General features: G+C 40.6%; 1 protein-coding gene across 1 annotated transcript in view; it reads left to right on the forward strand.

Annotated features, from left to right (window-relative positions):
• MICU2 (mitochondrial calcium uptake 2) overlaps positions 1-22,637 on the forward strand; it is a 143,538-nt gene that overhangs the window by 105,400 nt on the left and 15,501 nt on the right. The window contains exons 7-8 of the mRNA XM_025924896.2: positions 5,073-5,135; positions 16,262-16,359. Of these exons, the coding sequence (XP_025780681.1) occupies positions 5,073-5,135; positions 16,262-16,359 (161 nt within the window). The remainder of the gene's footprint in view (positions 1-5,072; positions 5,136-16,261; positions 16,360-22,637) is intronic.

Consider the following 22,637-nt stretch of genomic DNA (forward strand, 5'->3'; position numbering starts at 1 on the left):
GACACCTCCATACTCTTTTACCAATTTACCAACAGTGCACGAGGGTTCCTCTTCTCTGCGTCCTCGCCAATACTCACTGTCTCTTCATATGGCAAGCTTTATCTTTATGCTTTGTGCTTTAGGACAGACCCTTATTGCTCTAAATTCCCCACCATATTGGAACAAGCCAATATTGTAATACGCCTCCTAAAAAATTCTCATTTCAGTGAACTAATCCTATTTGCTTTTTTTTGTTTGTAACTATGTAATGACTGTGTGAAGATGATAACAGCTATATTAAATGTCATAATAAAAGAAATGTTTTAAGTTTTGTACTAAAAAGTATAATCCTTATGGGTAACATCTGTTTTTACTTTTAAATTGTTACCTGTATGATAAATTTTGAATAATTTTCAGTACTGGATCTAATTTTAGAACTTGAAGAGGGTCCAAATTACCAATGATAGAAATGAAAAGAAGATAACACCACAGATTCTGCAAATATCAGAGGACTAAAATGGAATATTGTGAACAGCTTATTCACATGTGACTGTAAATTTGATAACTCAGATGAACTGGACAAATGCCTTAGGAAAAAAAAAAATACTTACCAAAAGTAAGAGATAGAAATCTGAATAGCCCTTTACAAATGCATTTAATTTATCAAAAACTTTCCCACAAAGAAATGTTCAGGCCCAGATGGTTTTACTGGTGAAATCTATCAAGCATTTAAGGAGGAAGAAGTGTCAGATTTTCACAAAGTCTTGCAGAAAATACAAGAAAATGGAACAATTCCCTCTCATAACTGGCATATCCCTGATAACTAAAATTTGGCAAAGATCTAACAAGAAAAGTAAATTATAGACCAAATTTCATCATAAACAAAGATACAAAATACTTAGATAGAGCAAGACACATTGTATACTATATAAAAAATGCACCAAAATCAAGTGATATTTATGCAGAGAATAGAAATTTGTTTAATGATTAAAAATCAACTCAGCTCAATCCATCAGATTGACAGTAACGTAGAGATCAACATGACCCTATCACTATATGCATATAAAGCGTTCAATAGAATAAGCACGTTCATGACAAAACTCAGCAAAGTAGAAACAGAAGAAAACTTTTTCAGTCTGATAGAGGGCGTTTACAAAAGGCTTAAAGGTGACATCATGATACAAGATTAAATACAGGGGCGCCTGGGGGGCTCAGTCGGTTAAGCGTCCGACTTCAGCTCAGGTCATGATCTCGCAGTCTGTGAGTTGAAACCCCGCGTCGAGCTCTGTGCTGACAGCTCGGAGCCTGGAGCCTGCTTCACATTCTGTGTCTCCCTCTCTCTCTCTGCTCCTGCCCCGCTCGTGCTCTGTCTCTCTTCTCTCAAAAATAAATAAAGATTTTTAAAAAAAGATTAAATATGGAATGTTGTCCCTTTATGATCAGAAAGAAGGCAAGGATGTATTTTCATATCTCTTCTATTCAACATTTTACTGGTGATTCTAATGATAATAGCAATACAGGTTGGGGGAAAAGGGATAGAAGGTTGGAAAGGAAGAAGTAAATTTGACTTTATTCACAGATAACATGATTGTGCGTAGATAACTCTAAGTGATCAACAAGAAAAGGAAAGCCTATTATAACTAAAAGCAAATTTAGGAAGATCAATATGGAGAAATCAATTGTATTTCCATATACTAGTAACATAGTTGGAAAATGAAATGAAAATCAGTTCTCCTTTGCATGATATCAAATAACATAAAGTAAGTAGAAACAAATTTAACAAAAACCATTCACCAAAAACTTCAGACATTGCCAACAGAAATTCAAAGAGACTTAAATAAATGGAGGAATATACCATGGAAATGGTTAGAAGATTCAGTAGTGTTAAGATGTCAGTTCTTCCCAAATTGGTCTAAAGATTTAACTTTCCCAAGCGAAATCCCAGCAGGCTTTTTTTTTTTTTTTTTTTTTTTTGGTAGAAAGTACAAGCTGATGTTAAAGCGGATGTGTAAAGGCAGAGAACCTAAAACACTGCAATCAATTTTGAAAAATAAGAACAAATCTGGATAACTCACACTCCCTGACTTAAGACTTATTGCAAAGCTACAGTAATGGTAACAGTGTGATATTGACTTAAGGATGGGCAAGTAGATCAATGGAGGATAATAAAGAACCGACACTTAGATGGTCCTTAATTCTCAATAAAGTCTCCAACCCAGTTCATAGAAAAGAAAAGGTCTTTTCAATAAATGACCCTAGAACAATTGGATATGTATATGAAAAAAATAGTTACGACCCCTGCTCGCACCGTATGTAGGCATAGCTTGGAGACACCTCCCCCCTCTCTCTGTCTCTTCCCACCTCACACTCTGTCTCTGTCTCTCTCAAAAATAAATAAATGTTAAAAATTTAAAAAAAAAAAAAAGGAAGAAAATGAATAGGCGAACTGTAGGATGGGAGAAAATATTTTCCAAACATATATCTGACAAAGGACTCATTCAGAATATATAAAGAACTCTTACCACTTAATAACTTAGAGTTCAGAAGGAATTAAGTGTTCCCCTCCTAGGAATTCATCCAAGAGAAATACTAAAACATACATTCACATACATAAAATAAGAATTATGCAAGAAAGTGTATGGCAGAGATCTGCTGTACAAACGTAGTGCATATAGTTAAGACTATGGTGTTGTACATTTAAAAACTGAAGAAGGGCACCTGGGTGGCTCAGTCGGTTAAGCATCAACTTCCGCTTATGTCATGATCTCACGGTTTGTGGGTTCCAGCCCCGCATCGGGCTCTGTGCAGATAGCTCAGAGCCTGGAGCCTGCTTGAGATTCTGTCTCTCTCTCTCTCTGAAAAATAAACATGAAGGGGCAACTGGGTGGCTCAGTCGGTTGAGCGTCCGACTTCGGCTCAGGTCATGATCTCAGTTTGTGAGTTCGAGCCCCGCGTCAGGCTCTGTGCTAACAGCTCGGAGCCTGGAGCCTGCTTCAGATTCTGTGTCTCCCTCTCTCTCTGCCCCTCCCCTGCTCATGCTCTGTCTCTCAATAATAAATAAACGTTAAAAAAATTTTTTAATAAAAAAATAAACATGAAAAAAAGTTTAAAAAAAAAGAAGGTACATCACATGCTAAGTGTTCTTAGACCAAGGGGAAAGGAAACAGGGACACGAATCTTTTGGAAGTGATGGATATGTTTATTACCTTGATTGTGGTGATGTATCTCAGATGCATGCATGTGTCCAAACTCATCAAGAGGTTTATACATCAATGCGTGCAATTTTTTGCATATTAAGTATACTTCAGTAAAGCCGGGGGTGGTGGGGAAAGAAAATTTATGGGAGCTTGATTCACAGTAGTCAAACACTAGAGACAATGCAAACATCTGCCAACAAGTGAATGGACAAGTAGTGATCTATTCAGACAATGGGACACAACTCAACAATAAAAACAGACTACTTCTATTCAAACGTAAATGAATCTCAAAACCGTTATGCAGAGAGAAGGTTGATAGCACAAAAGAATACATACTATCATTTATTTGATATCATTTATTTGAATTTCTAAAATAAGTGAAACTCATTTAGATGGAGGAAAACAATCAGAACTCTAATATTCCTCTGTGGGGATGAAGAGAGAAAGGATTGACTGAGAAGAGACACAAAGAACTTTCTGAGAAAATAGAAATGTTCTATGGGGCGCCTGGGTGGCGCAGTCGGTTAAGCGTCCGACTTCAGCCAGGTCACGATCTCGCGGTCCGTGAGTTCGAGCCCCGCGTCGGGCTCTGGGCTGATGGCTCAGAGCCTGGAGCCTGTTTCCGATTCTGTGTCTCCCTCTCTCTCTGCCCCTCCCCCGTTCATGCTCTGTCTCTCTCTGTCCCAAAAATAAATAAACGTTGAAAAAAAAAATTTTTTAAAAAAAAAAATTATAAAAAAAAAAAGAAATGTTCTATACCAGGGTAGGTGGATGGGTTACTCAGGTATATCCACTTGTCAAAATTGTATGGCCATAATTTGTACATTCAACGTATATAAATTTTTCCTCAAGAGCTATAAATAACAATTGAAAAGGAATTGGGAATGGGCAGAATCCTGATGATTGTTGAAGGTGAATAATGTGCGGTTTATTACAGAGTTCTCTTTGCTGTGTTTGAAATTTTCCATCATAAAAATTTTTTCAGGTAGTGCAGTAAGCATTGTACTGTTTGATTGTCAGCTTAAAAAATAAGGGTAAAACAAACGAAGACTTTTCAGCACTTTTTCTCTAAGATAAGTATGAGGGAGGAGATGTGGAAAAGTTTGAGGGACTTAGAGATAAACTGTTTACCTAAAACAAACATCATAGAGGCAGCCGGACTTGAGATGATTAATTTGGAATTTACCAGTTTTCAGATTATTAACAAAGAAGTAGCCTAGGGGAAAAAAATGAGTGAAGGTTTGTCTCCTAATCCGTTCAAATCCATAGTTTCAGATTTTGTCTGCATTTAATTTTTGTTTTAAACCTTTTTTTTTTTAATTTGCTTTCCTTTTGAGGATTGGTACAAATGACTCTGAAAGGTAGGTTTCTAAATGTACTCAGTCTCAAGGTACTATTGACAATTTTATTAATGACAGAAATGTAGGTTTTTAAATTATTTTCATGTTTTATGAGTGCATATGGGGAAGAAGACCATTTGTATGATATAAGTGGCTTTTTAAGAGCTACATACTTGAAAATGTGGCCATAAATTATCAATGATACAAAAATTAATTATGAATGAAAATTCTGTTGAAGAATGAGGATAATTGTGAAATTCTTATAGAGTGATATCTTTAGAATATGTATGTATTGAGTAAACTAGCTTTCTTAGGAGGAAAAAATGATTCAAATTATAAAAATGGTAACATTAATACTTGCATATCAGTTTTTCCTTCGATTCCTACCTGATTTAAGAAAAAATAAATAACACTATTAGCTATAATGCAGAAGGAGTTTAAGTTAATATTTAACGACTCGTATATGTTTTAAAAGGAAAACTTAGTATCTTTTTCTTAGACTATTTTGAAAAGTCCAGTAGATACACATCTGAATTCATGTTTGCCATCTTTCCAGCTGCAGAAGATCATAAGTAAACAAGATGATTTGAAGACAACAGCCAATGAAACGGAGTGCCAGGTATGTGCAGATAAACTCATATTTCCAGACAGATGATATTTACAGTAGCTTCTCTATTTGTTACATAAACATCCGGACAGAGTTGGGAAACTTATCAGTAACTTTATTTGTCCAAACACCTTGAAGCAATGCGCTGCTATCCTGTAGGAAGTCAGAAGGCAGTTACCGTGTTTTAAGTGGCCAGATTTACACTGGCTTTTAATAAACATGGTTAGTAAGTTCCAAAAGCAAATATTGTAGGTAAATCAACACAGTTAATATGGTATAAAATGTTACCCTTTATTTATTTTTTTAAGTTTATTTATTATTTTTAGGAGAGTGAGTGAGAGCAGGGGAGGGGCAGAGAGAGAGAAGGAGACACAGAATCGGAAGCAGGCCCCAGGCTCCAAGCTGTCGGCACAGAGCCCGACGCGGGGCTCGAACCCACGAACCGTGACATCATGACCTGAGCCAAAGTCGGACCCTTACCCGACTTAGCCACTCAGGCGCCCCTAAAATGTTACCCTTTAAAATAAATACCATACTCTATACCAGAAGCATGAAGTAGAATGTGTTTTGATGTGGCTTATATTAATGGCACTGAATGTTTAATAACTGACTAGTTGTTAAGGTATACGAAAAGTAAAGGTTAAGACTCTAAAGGTCTAGGGAATAAAATATGTAGCATGGGGAACATAGTCGTTTCTTGATAGGGTCGTACGGCGACAAGTGGCAGCCATGCTTGTGGGCGTGGCATAATGTACAGAGACGTTGAAGCCCTGTGGTTCCCCGAGACTAATGCAACATTGGGGGTCAACTAGGCACAGATAGACAAATTCAAAACCAAAAACGAAAATACTTGAAAGAACATACATGAAAGAAACTATAACCACGAATTTTAACTGAGGAACATAAGAGAAGATTGGAATACATAAAAAGAGACGCTTTATTCTTAGCTAGGAATAGTGAGCACTGTAAAGTGGCCAGGTCCCACGAAATCAATCTGTGAATTCCATACAGTCTGGGTCAGAACTCAACGGCTGAGAAATTGGTTTGGGTTTGGCGTGTTTGGGTTTTGGGTGGATTTTGGGCGATAGTGGTTAGAGAGGAAGTGGATGCAGGTAAGAGGTGTTCAAAAACTTTGCAAAATGGTCCTTAACTTCATCTAGAAGAATAAACATGAGAGGGAATAAGAACATTCTGGAAAATGCAGGTAATGAGAGGGATAATGAAGTGGTGTAGTGAGAAATAGAATGGTCAGAATACAAACCCAAAGACATATGCCTGTGGGTATACAATGTAGATATTTTAAATCAGTAGGAAAAAAACGAATTACCAAAGTACTTTTCAGCGACCCAGAAGCCTGGAGGTCTTCCCCGCTCTCTCCTTACCCCTCCCATCCAGTTAGTCACTAGTTGCTGCCTCCTCCATCCCTTTGGCTTCTGTTTCCACCACTGTCATTATCAGACCAGCTTCATTTCCCACTCGACTTACTGCAGGGGCCTCCTGACTGACCTCTCTGCATCCACCTGGGTCATTTTTTTTCAATTACTCAATTTATTTTTTAATTTACATCCAAGTTAGCATGTAGTGCACTACTGATTTCAGGAGTAGATCCCAGTGATTCATCCCCTTTGTATCACACCCAGTGCTCATCCCAACAAGTGTCGTCCTTAATGCCCCTCCCCCACTTAGCCCATCCCCCCTCCCACCACCCCTCCAGCAACCCTCAGTTCTCTGTATTTAAGAGTCTCTTCTGTTTTGTCCCCCTCCCTGTTTTTATATTATTTTTGCTTCCCTTCCCTATGTTCATCTGTTTTGTATCTTAAATTCCACATATGAGTGAAGTCATATGATATTTGTCTTTCTCTGACTAATTTCAGATAGCCTAGCATAATACTCTGTAATTCCATCCACGTTGTTGCAAATGGCAAGATTTCATTCTTTTTGATCACTGAATAATACTCCATTGTGTGTGTGTGTGTGTGTGTGTGTGTGTGTACACACCACATCTGTATCCATTCATCCATTGATGGGCATTTGGGCTCTTTCCATACTTTGGCTGTTGTTGAAAGCACTGCTATAAACATTGGGGTGCATGTGCCTCCTTGAAACAGCACACCTATGTCATTTCTAGTTCATTTTTCACATTATAGACAGGTGACCTAAAAGCACAAGTAAAATGTGACTGCCCTCAGGCCAGCCATTCTTCTAGCCTCCAGCTGTCCCATTTTCTCTGTAGTATATACCACAGTGGTTAAGAACTCAGGCCCAGGAAGACTGTTCAAATGCTGCTTCATCTGTTAATAGCTGTGTGGCTCTGGGCAAATTAGTTTACTTCCCTTTGCATAAAATTGAGTTTCTTCATTGTAAAGTGAGAATAATAGTAATCTACCTCAGGTGTTTTTGAGGACTAAATTAGTTAATATATTTAAATCTCTTAGAACTATGCTTAACACATAAGCGATATATATGCATTTGCTATTATATTTATTATTACTGCTTTCTACACCCCAGCCATACAGCACCATGCTCTGTTGTTCCTGTTTGCAAAGTTTATTCCCACTTCTCTTTATTTGTAACTTTTTTATTTATTTCGAGAGAGGGTGCCAATGAACGAGGGGCAGAGAGGACAAGAGAGAGAATCCTGTGCGGGCTCTGCTCTGTCAGTGCAAAGCCCAAAGCGGGGCTCGAGCTCACCCGCCGCGGGGCTTGAACTCATGAGCTGAGATCGTGACCTGAGCAGAAGTCGGATGCTTAACCGACCGAGCCACCCAGGTGCCCCCCCACCACCACTTCGTATTTTCTTAACTTCAGTTCAAACCTTAGATCTCCATTTAAATGGTATTTTTCTTAGGAAAGCCTCCCCTGAGCTGCCCTCAGAGCTCCTTGAATTTCTTCCCAATACTTCCATGGTTGGATTACTATTTTTAATAACTTGTTTAATGCCCAGTTACCCAAGAGGAACAGGAAACCATGGAGCCCCAAGGCCTGACATCGTGTCTGACACATGATGGGCATTCACTACATCCTTGTATGTGACTGACTCCTGGGGTGACTGGCTAAACAGTTCTGAGTGTGTATATCAGTTCTCATAGCAAAATAAATTCCAAAGAGATCAAAAATAATGTCAAAATCAAACTGTGGAAATACTTTAGAACGGGTGGGGCTCTTCTCTCAAGATAGCAGCGTAGGAAAATGCAGAACTCAGCCCATCCCACACAGACACGAAACCCATAAGTGCACATGGGTCATTTCCCTCTGAGGAAGATCTGAAACTGGAAGAACTGCTTCTCCACAACAAAAGACAGACCGCATTGAGATGGGTGGGAGAGGCAGAGATAGGGTCTCACCCAAAACCCCACCCCGACACTGCAGCATAACAGTGAGGGTTCTCACCAGTCCAGTGCTTCTCCCAGAAAAGCGATGGGCTGGTGTCCCACTTAAGACACCCCTGTCCCTGGGACCTGACCCAGAGAGACGAGCCCCCAAAACATCTGGCTTAAAAAATGCAAAGGGCCGACATCCAAGGGGCCCAAAGTGCTATAGGAAACCGAGATTCCCCTTTTAAGGAACTCACATGCAGTCTCGCTCTACCCACGACCCAGCAGAAAAATAGCAGTTTGAAAAGCACCACGGCTATAAAAGAAACCAGTTGATAATCTAAGAACATCTGTTGGGAGAGCAAGGGACCATTGAAACTCTCCCCGGGGACAGAGGTGCTGGCAGAAGCCAACTTTGCACTCTCCACCTACCCTGCTAGCACCAGTGGGTGGGCTCAGAGGTGGCACCCTCCTCCTGCATTGCTAAGACGGGTGGCGGCAAGCGGTCACCATACCATCCCACTGCCTCGAGGAAGCTGGAGAGCACACAAGGGTTCACTGCCCCCCTCCCTAGCTGGGGCAGGCAAGCACAACATCCATGGCATCCTCTCACTCCCTAGATAAAGCTGGGGAGTGGAGACAGTTGCAGCACTCCCCCCACTGGCCGGGCTGTCCTTTTCCCGGCTTAAAGCCAGCATGCGTGCACAGACAAGAAGGTCTCCCACGACACTCCTGAAGTCCACAGGTGTATAGTCAAGACATTTTCCCCTGCTTGTCTGAAGCCAGCAAGCATGCCCTGCCCCGTACACCTTGCCTAGCTAACGCCAGCAGGTGCATGCAGTCCACACAGGGGCCACCACGCAATCACCTGGCCCTGGTGGCCGAAGTGGCCAACAATCCTGAGCTCCACAGGAACGCTAACACAGTTCTTGGCAGACCACCACCATCAGGGCACTGCATAGACAGCAGACTGAAACACAGCCCGTCTTCTGGAAAAAAGGCCTATGTACTTAGCTCGGAGCTTCAGTCTAAGGGACAGGCTTCGGGTTTCCCATGCATATATAGATGAAGGAGGTGCTCCCAGAGAACCTAAGCAGGGGCACACCATCCTTGCACACCCCCTCGGCCTTCCAGGTCTCAACTCTGAGAAAGGAGCTTTTACACTTATCTGGAACCCCAATTTTTTACAGCTGCCACCCAGGGGGCACCTCTAAATCTCCTGGTCTGGAGGCAGCAGGGACTATGATTGTAGCCCCACAGGACTATATATACTTTTATATTTTAAAACTTTTTTTTTTAAATGTTCAATTATTTTTGAGAGAGAGAGAGAGCACAAGTCAGGGAGGGGCAGAGAGAAAGGGAGACACAGAATCCGAAGCAGGCTCCAGGGTCTGAGCTGTCAGCACAGAGCCTGACGGGGGGCTTAAACTCACGAACCGTGAGATCATGACCTGAGCCGAAGTCGGACGCTTAACCAATGGAGCCACCGAGGCACCCCTATACTTTTATACATTAAAAGCTGCTGCCTAAGAGTGTGCTTCCAGTCAACGTGAAACTCGGTGTAAATGAGATTCCTCTCTTGAAACAGGCAGGTCTTGGCACACCCTAACACCAGGGACATATCAAGAACAAATCAGGTGGTTTAGACAATTACAAAGGTTCGAGAGACAGCAAAGAGCAAGGTTGGAAGAGAAATTTCATCACCTACACAGGGCACTACTTGAAGACTGAGAGCTGTTTCACCTAATACATAGAAACACACCGAGAGTCAAGCAAAATGAAGAAACAGAGAAATATGTTCCAAACAGAAAAGTATGACAAAACCTCAGAAAAACACTTTAATGAGATGGAGAAAAGTAATCTAAAAAAGAATTTAAGGTAATGGACATAAAAATGCTCATAGAACAGGTCCTGGGTGGCTCAGTCAGTTAAGTGGCCAACTTCAGCTCAGGTCATGATCTCACGTTTCACGAGTTCAAGCCCCACATCAGGCTCTGTGCTGACAGCTCAGAGCCTGGAGCCTGCTTCAGATTCTGTGTCTCCCTCTCTCTCTGCCCTTCCCCCACTCACACTCTGTCTCTCTCTCAAAAAGTGAGTAAACATTTGGAGGGGAAAAAATGCTTAAAGAACTTGGGGGGAGAATGGATGAACACAGTGAGAGCTTCAACAAAGAGATAGTATAAGAAAGGACCAAGAGGGGTTCAGTGGCAGACTAGATGAAACAGAACAGATCAGTGACCTAGAAGACTGCAGTAGAACTCACCAAAGCAGAGTAATGAAAAGGAAAGAAGTTTTAAAAAAAGAAGGTAACTTGAGGAACCTCTCAGACAACATCAAATAGAATAACACTTACATTATAAGTTCCCAGGAGAAGAGAGAGGAGAGACCAGGAAAGTATTTGAAGAAATAATGGCTAAAAACTTCCCTCACCAGAAGGAAATAGACATGTAAGTCCAGAAGGCTCAGAGGGTTCCAAATAAGAGGAGTCCAAAGAGATCCACACCAAGACACATTATAATTAAAATGTCAAAAGTTAAAGAGAGAATCTTAAAAGCAGAAAGAGAAAAACAAATTGTTACATACAAGGGAAATCCCATAAGGTTATCAGGAGATTTCTTGGCAGAAACTTTTTGCAGACCAAAAGAGAGTGGCATGGCATATTCAAAGTGGTGAAAGGAAAACATCTTTGAACTAGGAGTGCAGGCACATGTCAAATATTACAAAAGATTGAATCAGTAATCAGAAACCTCCTAAGAAAAGTCCAGGACCAGATGGCTTCATTGGTGAATTCTACCAAACATTCAAAGAACATTTAATGCCTATACTTCTCAAACTCTTCAAAAACATTGAAAAGGAGGGAAGCTCCCAAGTTCATTTTGCAAGGCCAGCATTACCCTGATACCAAAACTGAAGAAGGACACAGGGAAGGAAGGAAGGGAGGGAGGGAGGGAGGGAGGGAGGGAGGGAGGAAGGAAGGAAGGAAGGAAGGAAGGAAGGAAGGAAGGAAGGAAGGAAGGAAAATGAAGGAAAATGAAAGAAAATGAAAGTAAATAAAATTACAGGCCAGTATGCCTGATGAACATACATGCAGAAATCAACAAAATATTAACAGACCAAAATAACAATACATCAAAAACATCTTACATCACGATCAAGTGGGATTTATTCCAGGGATGCAAGTGTGGTCAGCATCCGCAAATCGATCAAGACGGTATACACATCAGCAAAATGAAGGATAAAAATCATATTATTTTTGTGAATGCACAAAAAAGCATTTGAGAAAATTTAACATCCATTTATGAGAAAAACTCAACAAAATGGATATAAAGGGAATGTACTCCAACATCACAAAGGCCGTAAATGACAGACCCACAACTATCATCATCCTCAATGGTGAAAAGCTAAAAGCTTCTCGTCTAAGATCAGGAACGAGATAAGGATGCCTACTCATGCCATTTTGATTCAACATAGTATTGGAAGTCCTAGCCAGAACAACTAGGAAAGAAAAAAATCAGTGACATCCAAATTGGAAAGGAAAAAGTAAAACTTTCACTATTTGCAGACAACATGATATTGTGTATGGAAAAAGACTCTACAAAAAAAAAAAAAAAAAAAAAAAAAAAACAACAACTGTCAGAACTAATAAGTGAATTCAATAAAGTTACAAGATACAAAATTAATATACAAAGATCTGTTGCATTTCTATACACTAACAAAGTATCAGGAAAATCAAGAAAATAATCCCACTTACAATTGCATTAATAAGAATGAAAAACTTAGGAATAAATTGAACTAAGGAGGTGAAAGACCTATACACTGAAAACCACAAGACACTGATGAAAGAAATTGAAGATGACACAAATAAATGGGAAGATATTTTGTGTCAGGGGTTAGAAAAATCAATGTTGTTAAATGTCCATAAACCCAAAGCAATCTACAAATGCATTGCGATCCCTGTCAAAGTTCCAATGACATTTTTTGCCGGATTGGAATAATTCCATAACTTACGTGGAAGTAACCACAAAAGACCCCAAATAGCCAAAGCACGGTGTTAAGAAAGAACAACAGAGTCAGAGGTTACCGTGCCTAGTTTCAAATGGGATTATAAAGCTATAATAATCAAAACCGTGTAGTATTGCCACAAAAATGGACACAGAGGACAATGGAACTAGACGTGTAGATAACCCACAAATAAACCCACATGTATGTGGTCAGGTAATTTTCAACAAAGGAGGCAAGAAAATACAATGGGGAAGAGGCAGTCAGTCTATTTAGTAAACAGTGTTGGGGAAATTGGAGAGCTACCACACACAAAATAATGAAGCTGGACCACATACAAAAAATTAACTCAAAATGGATTCAAGACTTGCATGTAAGACCTAAAGCCATAAAATGCCCAAGAAGAAAACATAAGCAATAAGCTCCTTGACATCAGTCCTAGTAATTTTTTTTTATCTGACTCCAAAGGCAAAGGAAACAAAAGCAAAAATAAACAAACGGGACTACATCGAACCAAAAAGCTTCTGTACAGCAAAGGAAACCCTCAACCAAACAGAGAAGCAACCTATCAATGTCAGAAGATATTTGAGAATCATGTATCTGAATGAGGGTTAACGTCCAGAATATATATATATAGAAAGAACTCATATAACTCAGTAGGAAAAATAATCCAGTTAAAACATGGACAGAGGATTTGCATAGACATTTTTGTACAGAAGACACACAGATATCCACAGGCACATGAAAAGATGCTCAACATCCTTATCACCAACGAAATGCAAATCAGAGCCATAATGAGATAGCACCTACACCTGTCAGAATGGCTAGTATCAAAATGACAAGAAATAACAAAATGTTGGCAAGGATTTGGAGAAAAGAGAACCTCGTGCATTGTTGGGATTGTAAATTGGTGCGGCCACTATGGAAAACCACTTGGAGGTTCCTCAAAATTGAAAGTAGAACTACAGTATGATCCAGCAACTCCGCTACTGAGTATCTGTCCAAAGAAAACAAACGCTAATTCAGAAAGGTGTGTGTACCCCTTTTGTTTCATTGCAGCACTATTTTCAAAGCCAAAGTGTGGAAACAACTTAAGTGTCCATTGAAAGATGAGTGGATAAAGAAAATGTGGTTTATATACCCAGTACTGTTCAGCCATAAGAAAATATTGCCATTTGCCACAACATGGATGGACCTTGAGGGTATCATTCTAAGTAGTATAAGTCGGAGCAAGACAAATACTACAGGATTGCACTTATATATGTAATCTAAAAAACAGGACAGAACCCCAAGATTCATAGATACAGAGAACAAGTTGGTGGTTGCGGGAGGGGACGGTGTGTTTTGGGGGGAGTGACACGGGATCAAGAAGTACATACTTTGAGACTCTTTATTTTGGCTCGGGTCATGATGTCACGGTTGTGAGACTGAGCCCCACATCAGGCTCCACGCTGAGGGTGGATTCTCTCTCTCCCTCCCTCTCTCTGCCCCTCCCCTGCTCGTGGGCATGTGTGTGTACTCTCTCTCTCAAAATAAACATTAAAAAAAAATAAAAATGGAGAGGGAGGCAAACCATAAGAGGCTCTTAAGTACATCCAAGTGACTAAAATAAAATAACTGACAATTGCACTGGCCACCAGATGCAGGGAAGCCGGATCACTCGTCCACGGCTGGTGGGAACGTAAAATGATGCTGCTGCTCCGATAAAATGGTAACTGCACGCCTGGCCATCCGTCCCAAAGAAATAAAAACCATGCTCACACTAACACCTGTCCACAGAGGTTTCGAGCAGCTTTATTTGTCATAGCCCCAAACTGGAAACAACCCAGATGTCCTTCAACAGGTGAATGGTTCAACTGGTAATCCATACAGCGGAACACTGTCCTACAAGAAACAAGAACAAACCATTGATACGGCAACAGCCTGAGTGAATATCCAGAGAATTGTGCTGCACAAAAATGCCAATACCGGAAGGCTACATACTGAGTCCACGTATGTGGCGTTTTGAAATGACAAAATTATAGAAAAGGAAGTTGATTAGTGGTTGCCAGAGGTCAAAGAGAGGGTCAGGGCTGGAGAGAAGTCAGTGTGGCCACAAGAGCAGATGAAGGGTCATCGCAGTGAAGAAAATATTCTTCTGTGTGTTGACTGTATCGGGTTATCTGATGATGTTTTGCAAGATGTCATCAGTCACCCCTGAAGGAAACTGAGTAAAGGGTACAAGAGATCGTTCTGCATTATTTTGTACCATTGCATGTGAATCTACCATTATCTCAAAATACAAGAAACTTCTAATGTAAATAAGGGGCTTATGGGGACACGCATTTGTTCCTTGTATTATGTGTTACGGACCGCAAGACTGGATGTTCTGTGTCTTTTGCTGATTTGTTCTGTTTCCCGCTGTGGTGCCTGTGCTTAGTTGTCTTCCTGTTTCTTTCGTTCCTGCCCGTGCCCTGCCCAGACCTCATCGCTGCAGTGGAGCACAAATGGAACTCTCTCTGCTAGTCTTCCCACCTGATCTGGAACTAATTTATCTTTGTCCTTCTCCGCTGCTGGCATTGCATTTAGGTGCGCTGTTCCATGCACAGAGGGGTGGAGGCAAGGGGGAGGAGACTCCCCTGGGCAAATGCAGCCCTTGCTGAAGAGCCTGTGTTCTGTTGATCTTCCTGATCTCCTTAAGGCTCCGAGGCACAGCTCACTCCTCCCCGCCGAAGTACATTCAACTCTGTGGGCTTAGGGTTGGTCCCTCTGTAACGTAGTCCCCTGAAAGAGTCTGTGCCCTCGAGACCTGCTTCCCTCTGCATAAGTCTCCCCAAGCTCTAGAGGAGCTTCTTTTGGAGTTGGCCTTACTTGTCACTCTGCTGTCACTAAACTAACGTTTTTAATGAATTTCTAATGTAATAGTCTCAGTGCCACTGCTATTTCTGAGAAGTAGGATTAGAAGGTAGGATTAGGGGACATGGGGACCATACAGCACCTGAATCTGGTGTTTCTTTCTCCAACTGCCCCTTTTCAAAATATTTGGTTTAAATTGGTAACCCTTTTTGTTTTGTTGCAGCTGATCATCTTTTTAGCAGTTTTGTTATTGTTGTTTATTTTGTTAGAGATTTGAAGGAGGAAGAATCCATGAATCTGCTTTACTCATTAATCGAATTCTTACCTATTAGTTTTGTAATTATGAAAAGCAGATGCTTTTCAAGTATTTCTAATATTCAGCAAAAACTCAAAGACCTTCTGGCTTTAGTGCTCAGTCCTGCTTCATTAAAAAATGCCTAGAGGGGCGCCTGGGTGGCGCAGTCGGTTAAGCGTCCGACTTCAGCCAGGTCACGATCTCGCGGTCCGTGAGTTCGAGCCCCGCATCGGGCTCTGGGCTGATGGCTCAGAGCCTGGAGCCTGTTTCCGATTCTGTGTCTCCCTCTCTCTCTGCCCCTCCCCCGTTCATGCTCTGTCTCTCTCTGTCCCAAAAATAAATAAACGTTGAAAAAAAAAAAATTAAAAAAAAAAAAAATGCCTAGAGATCACATTTTGAAATAATTTTTTTTTCACTATTCTAAGCTTTCTTTTTGGACTGATCTAAGATTTTGTTTACTGCTGAAGTCCATCTTGAGTATTTGGAGAAATTTAGCCCTCGTTGTTTTTGTCCTGCTTGAGCAAAGACAATTACAGAATTGTATGATGCGAAGTAACAGATAGGATGGCCACATCTCATTCTTCCACCCCTATTACGAGAATCTTTTATGGATATTGTCCTAAGAGTTCCAGGCTACAGGGTCTATTTTTGTTCTTGGTTATAATTACTTGGAATTATCATCTCATTTTTTATAGGAACCAACAGTGAAAGAACCTGAAATTACCACAACCCTTCAGATACATTTCTTTGGAAAAAGAGGAGAAAGAAAACTTCATTACAGAGAATTTCGAAGGTAAATGTAAATATTTATATTCATTTAGGGAAATTTATGGCTAAGAAGTTACAAAACAACTGAATATACTCCTCTCACAGATCTGCAGACAGTAACACTGAACATCTTATGCAGAACTATATAGTATTTATCTCTGAGAACAAAACCTATAAAATATAAACTAAAGTACTCTGCTCAAAAACATCTAACCTATATGAAAAGTAATATCTGTTTTATAGCATACCATAATTTTTTTTAAGTCAGTGCTGTCATAGATGTATAGAGTTGTCTGGTAACACAGGTCACTAATGTACTGGTTTGGAGTTGGGGAGTGGGTGATCAGGGGAGGCTTTCTGAAGGAAATGGTGCATAAACTGAACCTTGACAGACGAGCAGGAAATACCCAGGCAAAAATGGTTTGGCAGGAAAGCATCTGAGGGAGCGAGAACAGCGTTAGAAAAGACGTAGAGGCATGGAAATGTATGGTTTGTAAAGGGAATTATAAGCAGTCGCATCTAGAGTAGTAAATGGAAGGTGGTGTGGTGAAAGGTGAGAAGAGAAGCTGGAGAAGGGTGTGCTTGCCTGTGGAAGATTTTGTACTCCACGGGATCAAGCTTGAATTGACTCAGCGATGGAAGATCCTGAAGGGTGATGCCTGAAGGATACCTGGTCAGATGTGCCCATCGTTGTGTGTGGTAGCAGAATAAAGGATAGATTTTATGCGAGAGAAGACCATTCAAATATCCCAGACAAGAAATGATGAGAGCCTTGAACCAATGTAGTAACAAGGATTTTGAAGTGGGAGAGTTTTTAAGACATAGTTAGGACATGAGATTGTAGGACCCAGAGGCGCCTGGGTGGCTCAGTTGGTTAAGCATCTGACTCTTGGATTCAGCTCAGGTCACGGTCTCACAGTTCATGAGTTCAAACCCCACGTTGGGCTCTGAGCGGACAGCCCGAAGCCTGCTTGGGGTTCTCTCTCTCCCTCTCTCTCTGCCCCTCCCCTGCACATGCTCTCTCTGTCTCTCAAAATAAATAAATAAATAAACGTAAAAAGAAATTTTGTAGGGCCCAGTGATTGAGGAATGAGGAATGCCCAAGTTTCTGAATTCTGTCCAATCATAATGAACCCCATAGCTGAACTCCAGTAAGTCATTTAACCTCTCTACAATAGTTTTTCTCGACAAACGTTTTTTAAAATGTCTTTTCTTATACTTGAAAAATATTACTGTCTCAACACTTCTTAAAATCTCAAAATAAATACCATGATTTAAAGCCAAGCCAGGCTATTACATCAGCTGTACTTATTCAGACTAACACACCGCTTCCCGTTCACTTTAAGATTCCCTAAACTAGTTAATTTTAAAGGTGTTCTGGGAAGCAAATGAAATAGAAGTATTTATAAATAAATAACTGAGAAATGTAAAAACAGTTAAGAGTATCTATGAAAACAATTAAGTACTTAGTTTATGTAGATTCCCAAATTGTAATGAGTGGGGAAAGGTGTAACATTAGGTAGGAAGAAGTAAGGGACCTCCAGGAAGGCAGGCTGCAGCTGCAAGGGGGAACCTGGCTGAGGACTTGGCAAAGGCAGCAGAGTTTGGGGAAACAGAGCTTAAGACAAAAGTATTCTGGACCTGCCCAGTCTAGGTGCCATGCATGAAATCTCACAAACTTTCTGATAAGGTCCCAGTAAAAAGTCAGGGACAGAAATCCTCGGCGGCCACCCAGTTGCGACCCCTCTCACTCTTGAGAGCTTTATACTTTCTCTCAATAAACTCTATTGCTTTACTCAAAAAAAAAAAAAAAAAAAAAAAAAAGGTGTTCTAACTTTAATTTTCTTTAAACAGAATAATTTTATTTAAAATTCTTACTTTAAAAAAATGTTTATTTATTTTTGGAGACAGAGACAGAGCATGAGTAGGGCAGGGGCAGGGAGAGAGGGAGACACAGAATCCCAAGCAGGCACCAGGCTCCGAGCTCTCAGCACAGAGCCGGACGCAGGGCTCGAACTCACAGACTGCAAGATCATGACCTGAGCCGAAGTCAGATGCTTAATTGACTGAGCCACCCGGGCGCCCCCAAAAAAAATCATTTCAAAGAGATGTTTGTCCTTGGTGTCAGCCACCTCCTTCCAGCTTCTCTCATAAAGGGACATTGTTTTAGAAGGTACAGCTTATTAGTTTCAAGGAAAAGCAAGGAAGGTGCCACCAAGTTATAGCTTTGGGGCTACTTAAAACATTTGCCTATAGACGTTAGCTTCTCATTTAGAGAAACAGTATCGATTGGGAAAAAAACATATTTGTGATTTAGACAGACCTGGGTTCAGATGTGGAACTTCATCATTTACTAAGTGGGACTTGATGAACAAGCATTTTAACCAGAGGCTCCATTCTCTGTTCCTTCATTTGTGAAGTGATGATGATAAATATCTACTTAATAAGGTTATATATGTATATGTGAATTTGTTGTGTGATTATCCATTATTCATTATCATATATTATTGTATCCTATATTGCATCATATCATATAATTATTATATTATTCATGTAATGAATGTGTTGATTAATATATGATGATTAATATGTCGACTTACTCTATACAAGGGTCGGGCTCTAAGTAGGCACTCGTAATAGAATGTAAACACCGATATCAGAAGTGGGTAAGAAAAACGAACAAAAGAAAAACAGTGGCAGTGTCATAAAATGGAGCCACTAATTAGGCTAGTACACTAAGTGCAAACCGGGAGATTCTGTGCGCTTGCTAAGAACACACCGCAGATTTGACCGTGCTTTCTGGCAGGCACCATGAAGGGGGATACACGTCAGTTGCCCAACTCACCGTGTCCCTGAGTTGGAAGCTCACTGGTTCCGCATAAGGGGCTGGGGGGGCGGAGACATTCGGTCCTCATCATAAGGTCAGAAAGAAATCTTCCGAAGGGGCTTTATAAAAAGGACACTGCGTAACATGAAGAATTATATTCTTAACAATTATAGTAAGACCAGCGATAAATTTCACGGGCTTTTTTTTTTTTTTTTTTTACAGCATCCTGTCAGTAGAGAACAACTAAAATCACAGTTTTAAGCAAGGAGGCATACTTCACTTCAGCTCCTAAAATTCAGCTGCTTTTTCTCTAAAACCACTTTAAGCTTTACTAAGCAAGTACAAGTGCTAACAATTAAATGCCACAGTCTGAGAAGTTGGTAGCAATATAGAAGGGAGAGAACACTGGACATGAGGTCCAAATGGCTGTAAATCCTAGGTGTGCGATTTATTTAGCTGTATGGTCTTGGGAAAATCATGTACCTTTTTCTAGTCTTTGTAAAAATATACATGGCAATATTTGTCCTGCCCACTTTAAAGAGTTGTGAGTAAATTTAGGGGCACCCGCGGGGCTCCGTCGCTTAAGTGTCCGACCCTTGATTTTGGCTCAGGTCGTGATCTCACGGTTCGTGAATTCAAGCCCCACGTTGGGCTCTGCACTGTGAGCACGTAGCCTGCTTGGGACTCTCTCCCCTCTCTCTGCCCCTCCCCTGCTCACTTTCTCCTCTCAAAAATAAATAAACTTTAAAATAATATATTTTTAAAAAGTAAATTTAAAAATTACAAATTATAATTTTAAAATAATCTAATAAAGGAAAAGAGCAGATCTCTAATTCATGCAAATATCCTCCTTCCTAATCATTTTTATTTCTACTCTCATTTACATTAATATACTATCCCCCAACATGAAAAGTCTGAGGTTGATCTGAGAATTAAATGAGATAATATAGGTTAAAGTATACACAACATAACACACGGTAAGCATTCAGAATACATGCCAAACTCACGTCACCTTAGTTTTAGAGTTTCTAGTGAGTTTGTTTCCCAGCTCCCAGATCTGTCTCCTTACGGAATTCTTTTCCTCTGGCTTCTTCCTCTGTTTGCATTTCCCCAGCTCTCTTGGCCAAGAGACTTCTTCCACTAAGAGTTTCCTCAGTCTCTTTTCCCAAAGGCTCCTTAATCCAACATCTTTAGTAAAAGGCGAAAGATTTATTCGATCTGAAGAGAAACCAGAGTATTCCTTAATCCAACATCTAAAGAAAAAAATCAAAACTAAAAGTATATTCCCATCTTTTCCCCCAAGGACTGACTGCTTTAAAATTCAGAGAGAAGGGGCGCCTGGGTGGCGCAGTCGGTTAAGCGTCCGACTTCAGCCAGGTCACGATCTCGCGGTCCGTGAGTTCGAGCCCCGCGTCGGGCTCTGGGCTGATGGCTCAGAGCCTGGAGCCTGTTTCCGATTCTGTGTCTCCCTCTCTCTCTGCCCCTCCCCCGTTCATGCTCTGTCTCTCTCTGTCCCAAAAATAAATAAACGTTGAAAAAAAAAAAAATTTAAAAAAAATAAAATTCAGAGAGAAGGATTTTTCAAGTTAGAACAGAAAGCTAGATACTACTTGTATTTTTCATCACAGATGACAAAACTATTTCCAATTTTATTATCAATTTTTGTATTTGAAAATCCAGTAGTGTCACTTTAAGACAAAATATTGAGAACTTGTATCAGTTTTATGAAGGATCCCTAGTCCTCATACAATCTGCTGAAAATGCTCTAGTAATATAATTAAACTTATGAACAAATACAAAATTAAAAAGCAAGAATTAATATATCTAAAGTGTCAAGAAAAGGCAAGGCTAAAAACACATTTGTTTTGCGATCTTAGGAACTGCATCAGGAGACAGACATTAAGGCAACAACCCAGATCATGGTTCAAAGAGACAAAGGAGCTCAAATTTTTAAAGGCAAAGGAGGAATTTTAGGCACATTACATAAGTTGGGGGGTTCTTTGTTTCTTAGGTCGGTTGTGGCAGGCTTAGGGTAACACTGTCCCGTACGCGATTCGTTGCCAAGATCAGTGCTGGGCAGAAAGTCCGTTTTAGTCCATTCTTGCATGTGACACACACTCGTCTCGAATGCTTGCAGTTTGGCAACAAGCCAAGGTTAGCATTCTTCCAAGAACTGAGCCGGGAAATATGCATAGGCCCTACCTCTTCAGTGTCCTCCCCACTCCATTTCAAGTGACTTTCTTCCTCAGTGCTTACTCTGTTCTAGTGTTCTTTTATCAATAGGAAAAGATAGGTCAGATTGAACCAGTCAATATTCCAGATTTTGTTTCATGCATTATTAATTTAAATTCTAGAATCCGTTATAAGTTTAAATACTTCACACAAAAGAATTTAGAAGTTTCTGGAACAAAAACATTTCTTAGTAAATGTAGACTTGACACTAGGAAAAAGCAATTATTTAAAAATCTGTTTTACATCCTGTAAAACAGTAATTTTGTTTAAATCTCCAGGTCAGGGGCGCCTGGGTGGCTCAGTCGGTTGAGCGGCCAACTTCGGCTCAGGTCATGATCTCGCGGTCCGTGAGTTCGAGTACCGCGTCGGGCTCTGGGCTGACGGCTCAGAGCCTGGAGCCTGCTTCCGATTCTGTGTCTCCCTCTCTCTCTGTCCCTCCCCCATTCATGCTCTGTCTCTCTCTGTCTCAAAAATAAATAAACGTTAAAAAAAAATTTTTTTTTAATAAATAAATAAATCTCCAGGTCAATTTTTACTTTACAAAATATTGATGTTTCTATCTAACTCTTTGGCCCTAAATTCTTATTATGCCTGATAATATGCAGAAATCCTGCTAGACAGGTTCATTGTGTGATACAGCCAAAACACAGTGAATTTAAGTTAGAAAAACATCATCAGAAATATGTTAAGTTACTGTCATTCCACAGAAGAATTTAACTGATGTACTGTAGACGGACTACTGCTGTGTTCAGATACTTCGTTTTTAATTTCTCAGGAAGAGTCCAAATTTGCATAATGTTGGTAGGAATTGTCAACCAGTGTTATCTGAACCCAGTGATTACTAAATAGATAAAGTCATATGTCTGAATGCAGAAGACATGGCAAACTCAGAAACGAGAAGTTCACCGTGGCTGAAGCAGAAGTAAGAGCGGAAGGTGGGAAGATCAGCATAGGCACAGCTGGGAAGGCGTTTGTGCCTTGTGGAGAAGGGCGGACAGTCGCCAAAGACCTTGAAGCAGGGGGGAGGGAGGCGGTCATCGGAGCCGGCAGCTTGGCCAGGGAAATCCAGCAGAGGGCAAGGAGATCCGTCGGAAGCCGTTGCATCAGCAGAGAAGAAAGGACGGTGATCAGACCGAGGTGGTGGCGGCGGGAACAGAAATGAGTGGAGCATCCAAGGGATCATTTAGGAGAAGGGAGTTAGTAATAGTGGTGACTGACGGGATGAAGAGTGAGGAGCAGGTCCA

Source organism: Puma concolor, chromosome A1, assembly GCF_028749965.1.
Source record: "Puma concolor isolate L17-30 chromosome A1, mPumCon1.1.hap2, whole genome shotgun sequence".
Classification (NCBI taxonomy): Eukaryota; Metazoa; Chordata; class Mammalia; order Carnivora; family Felidae; genus Puma; species Puma concolor.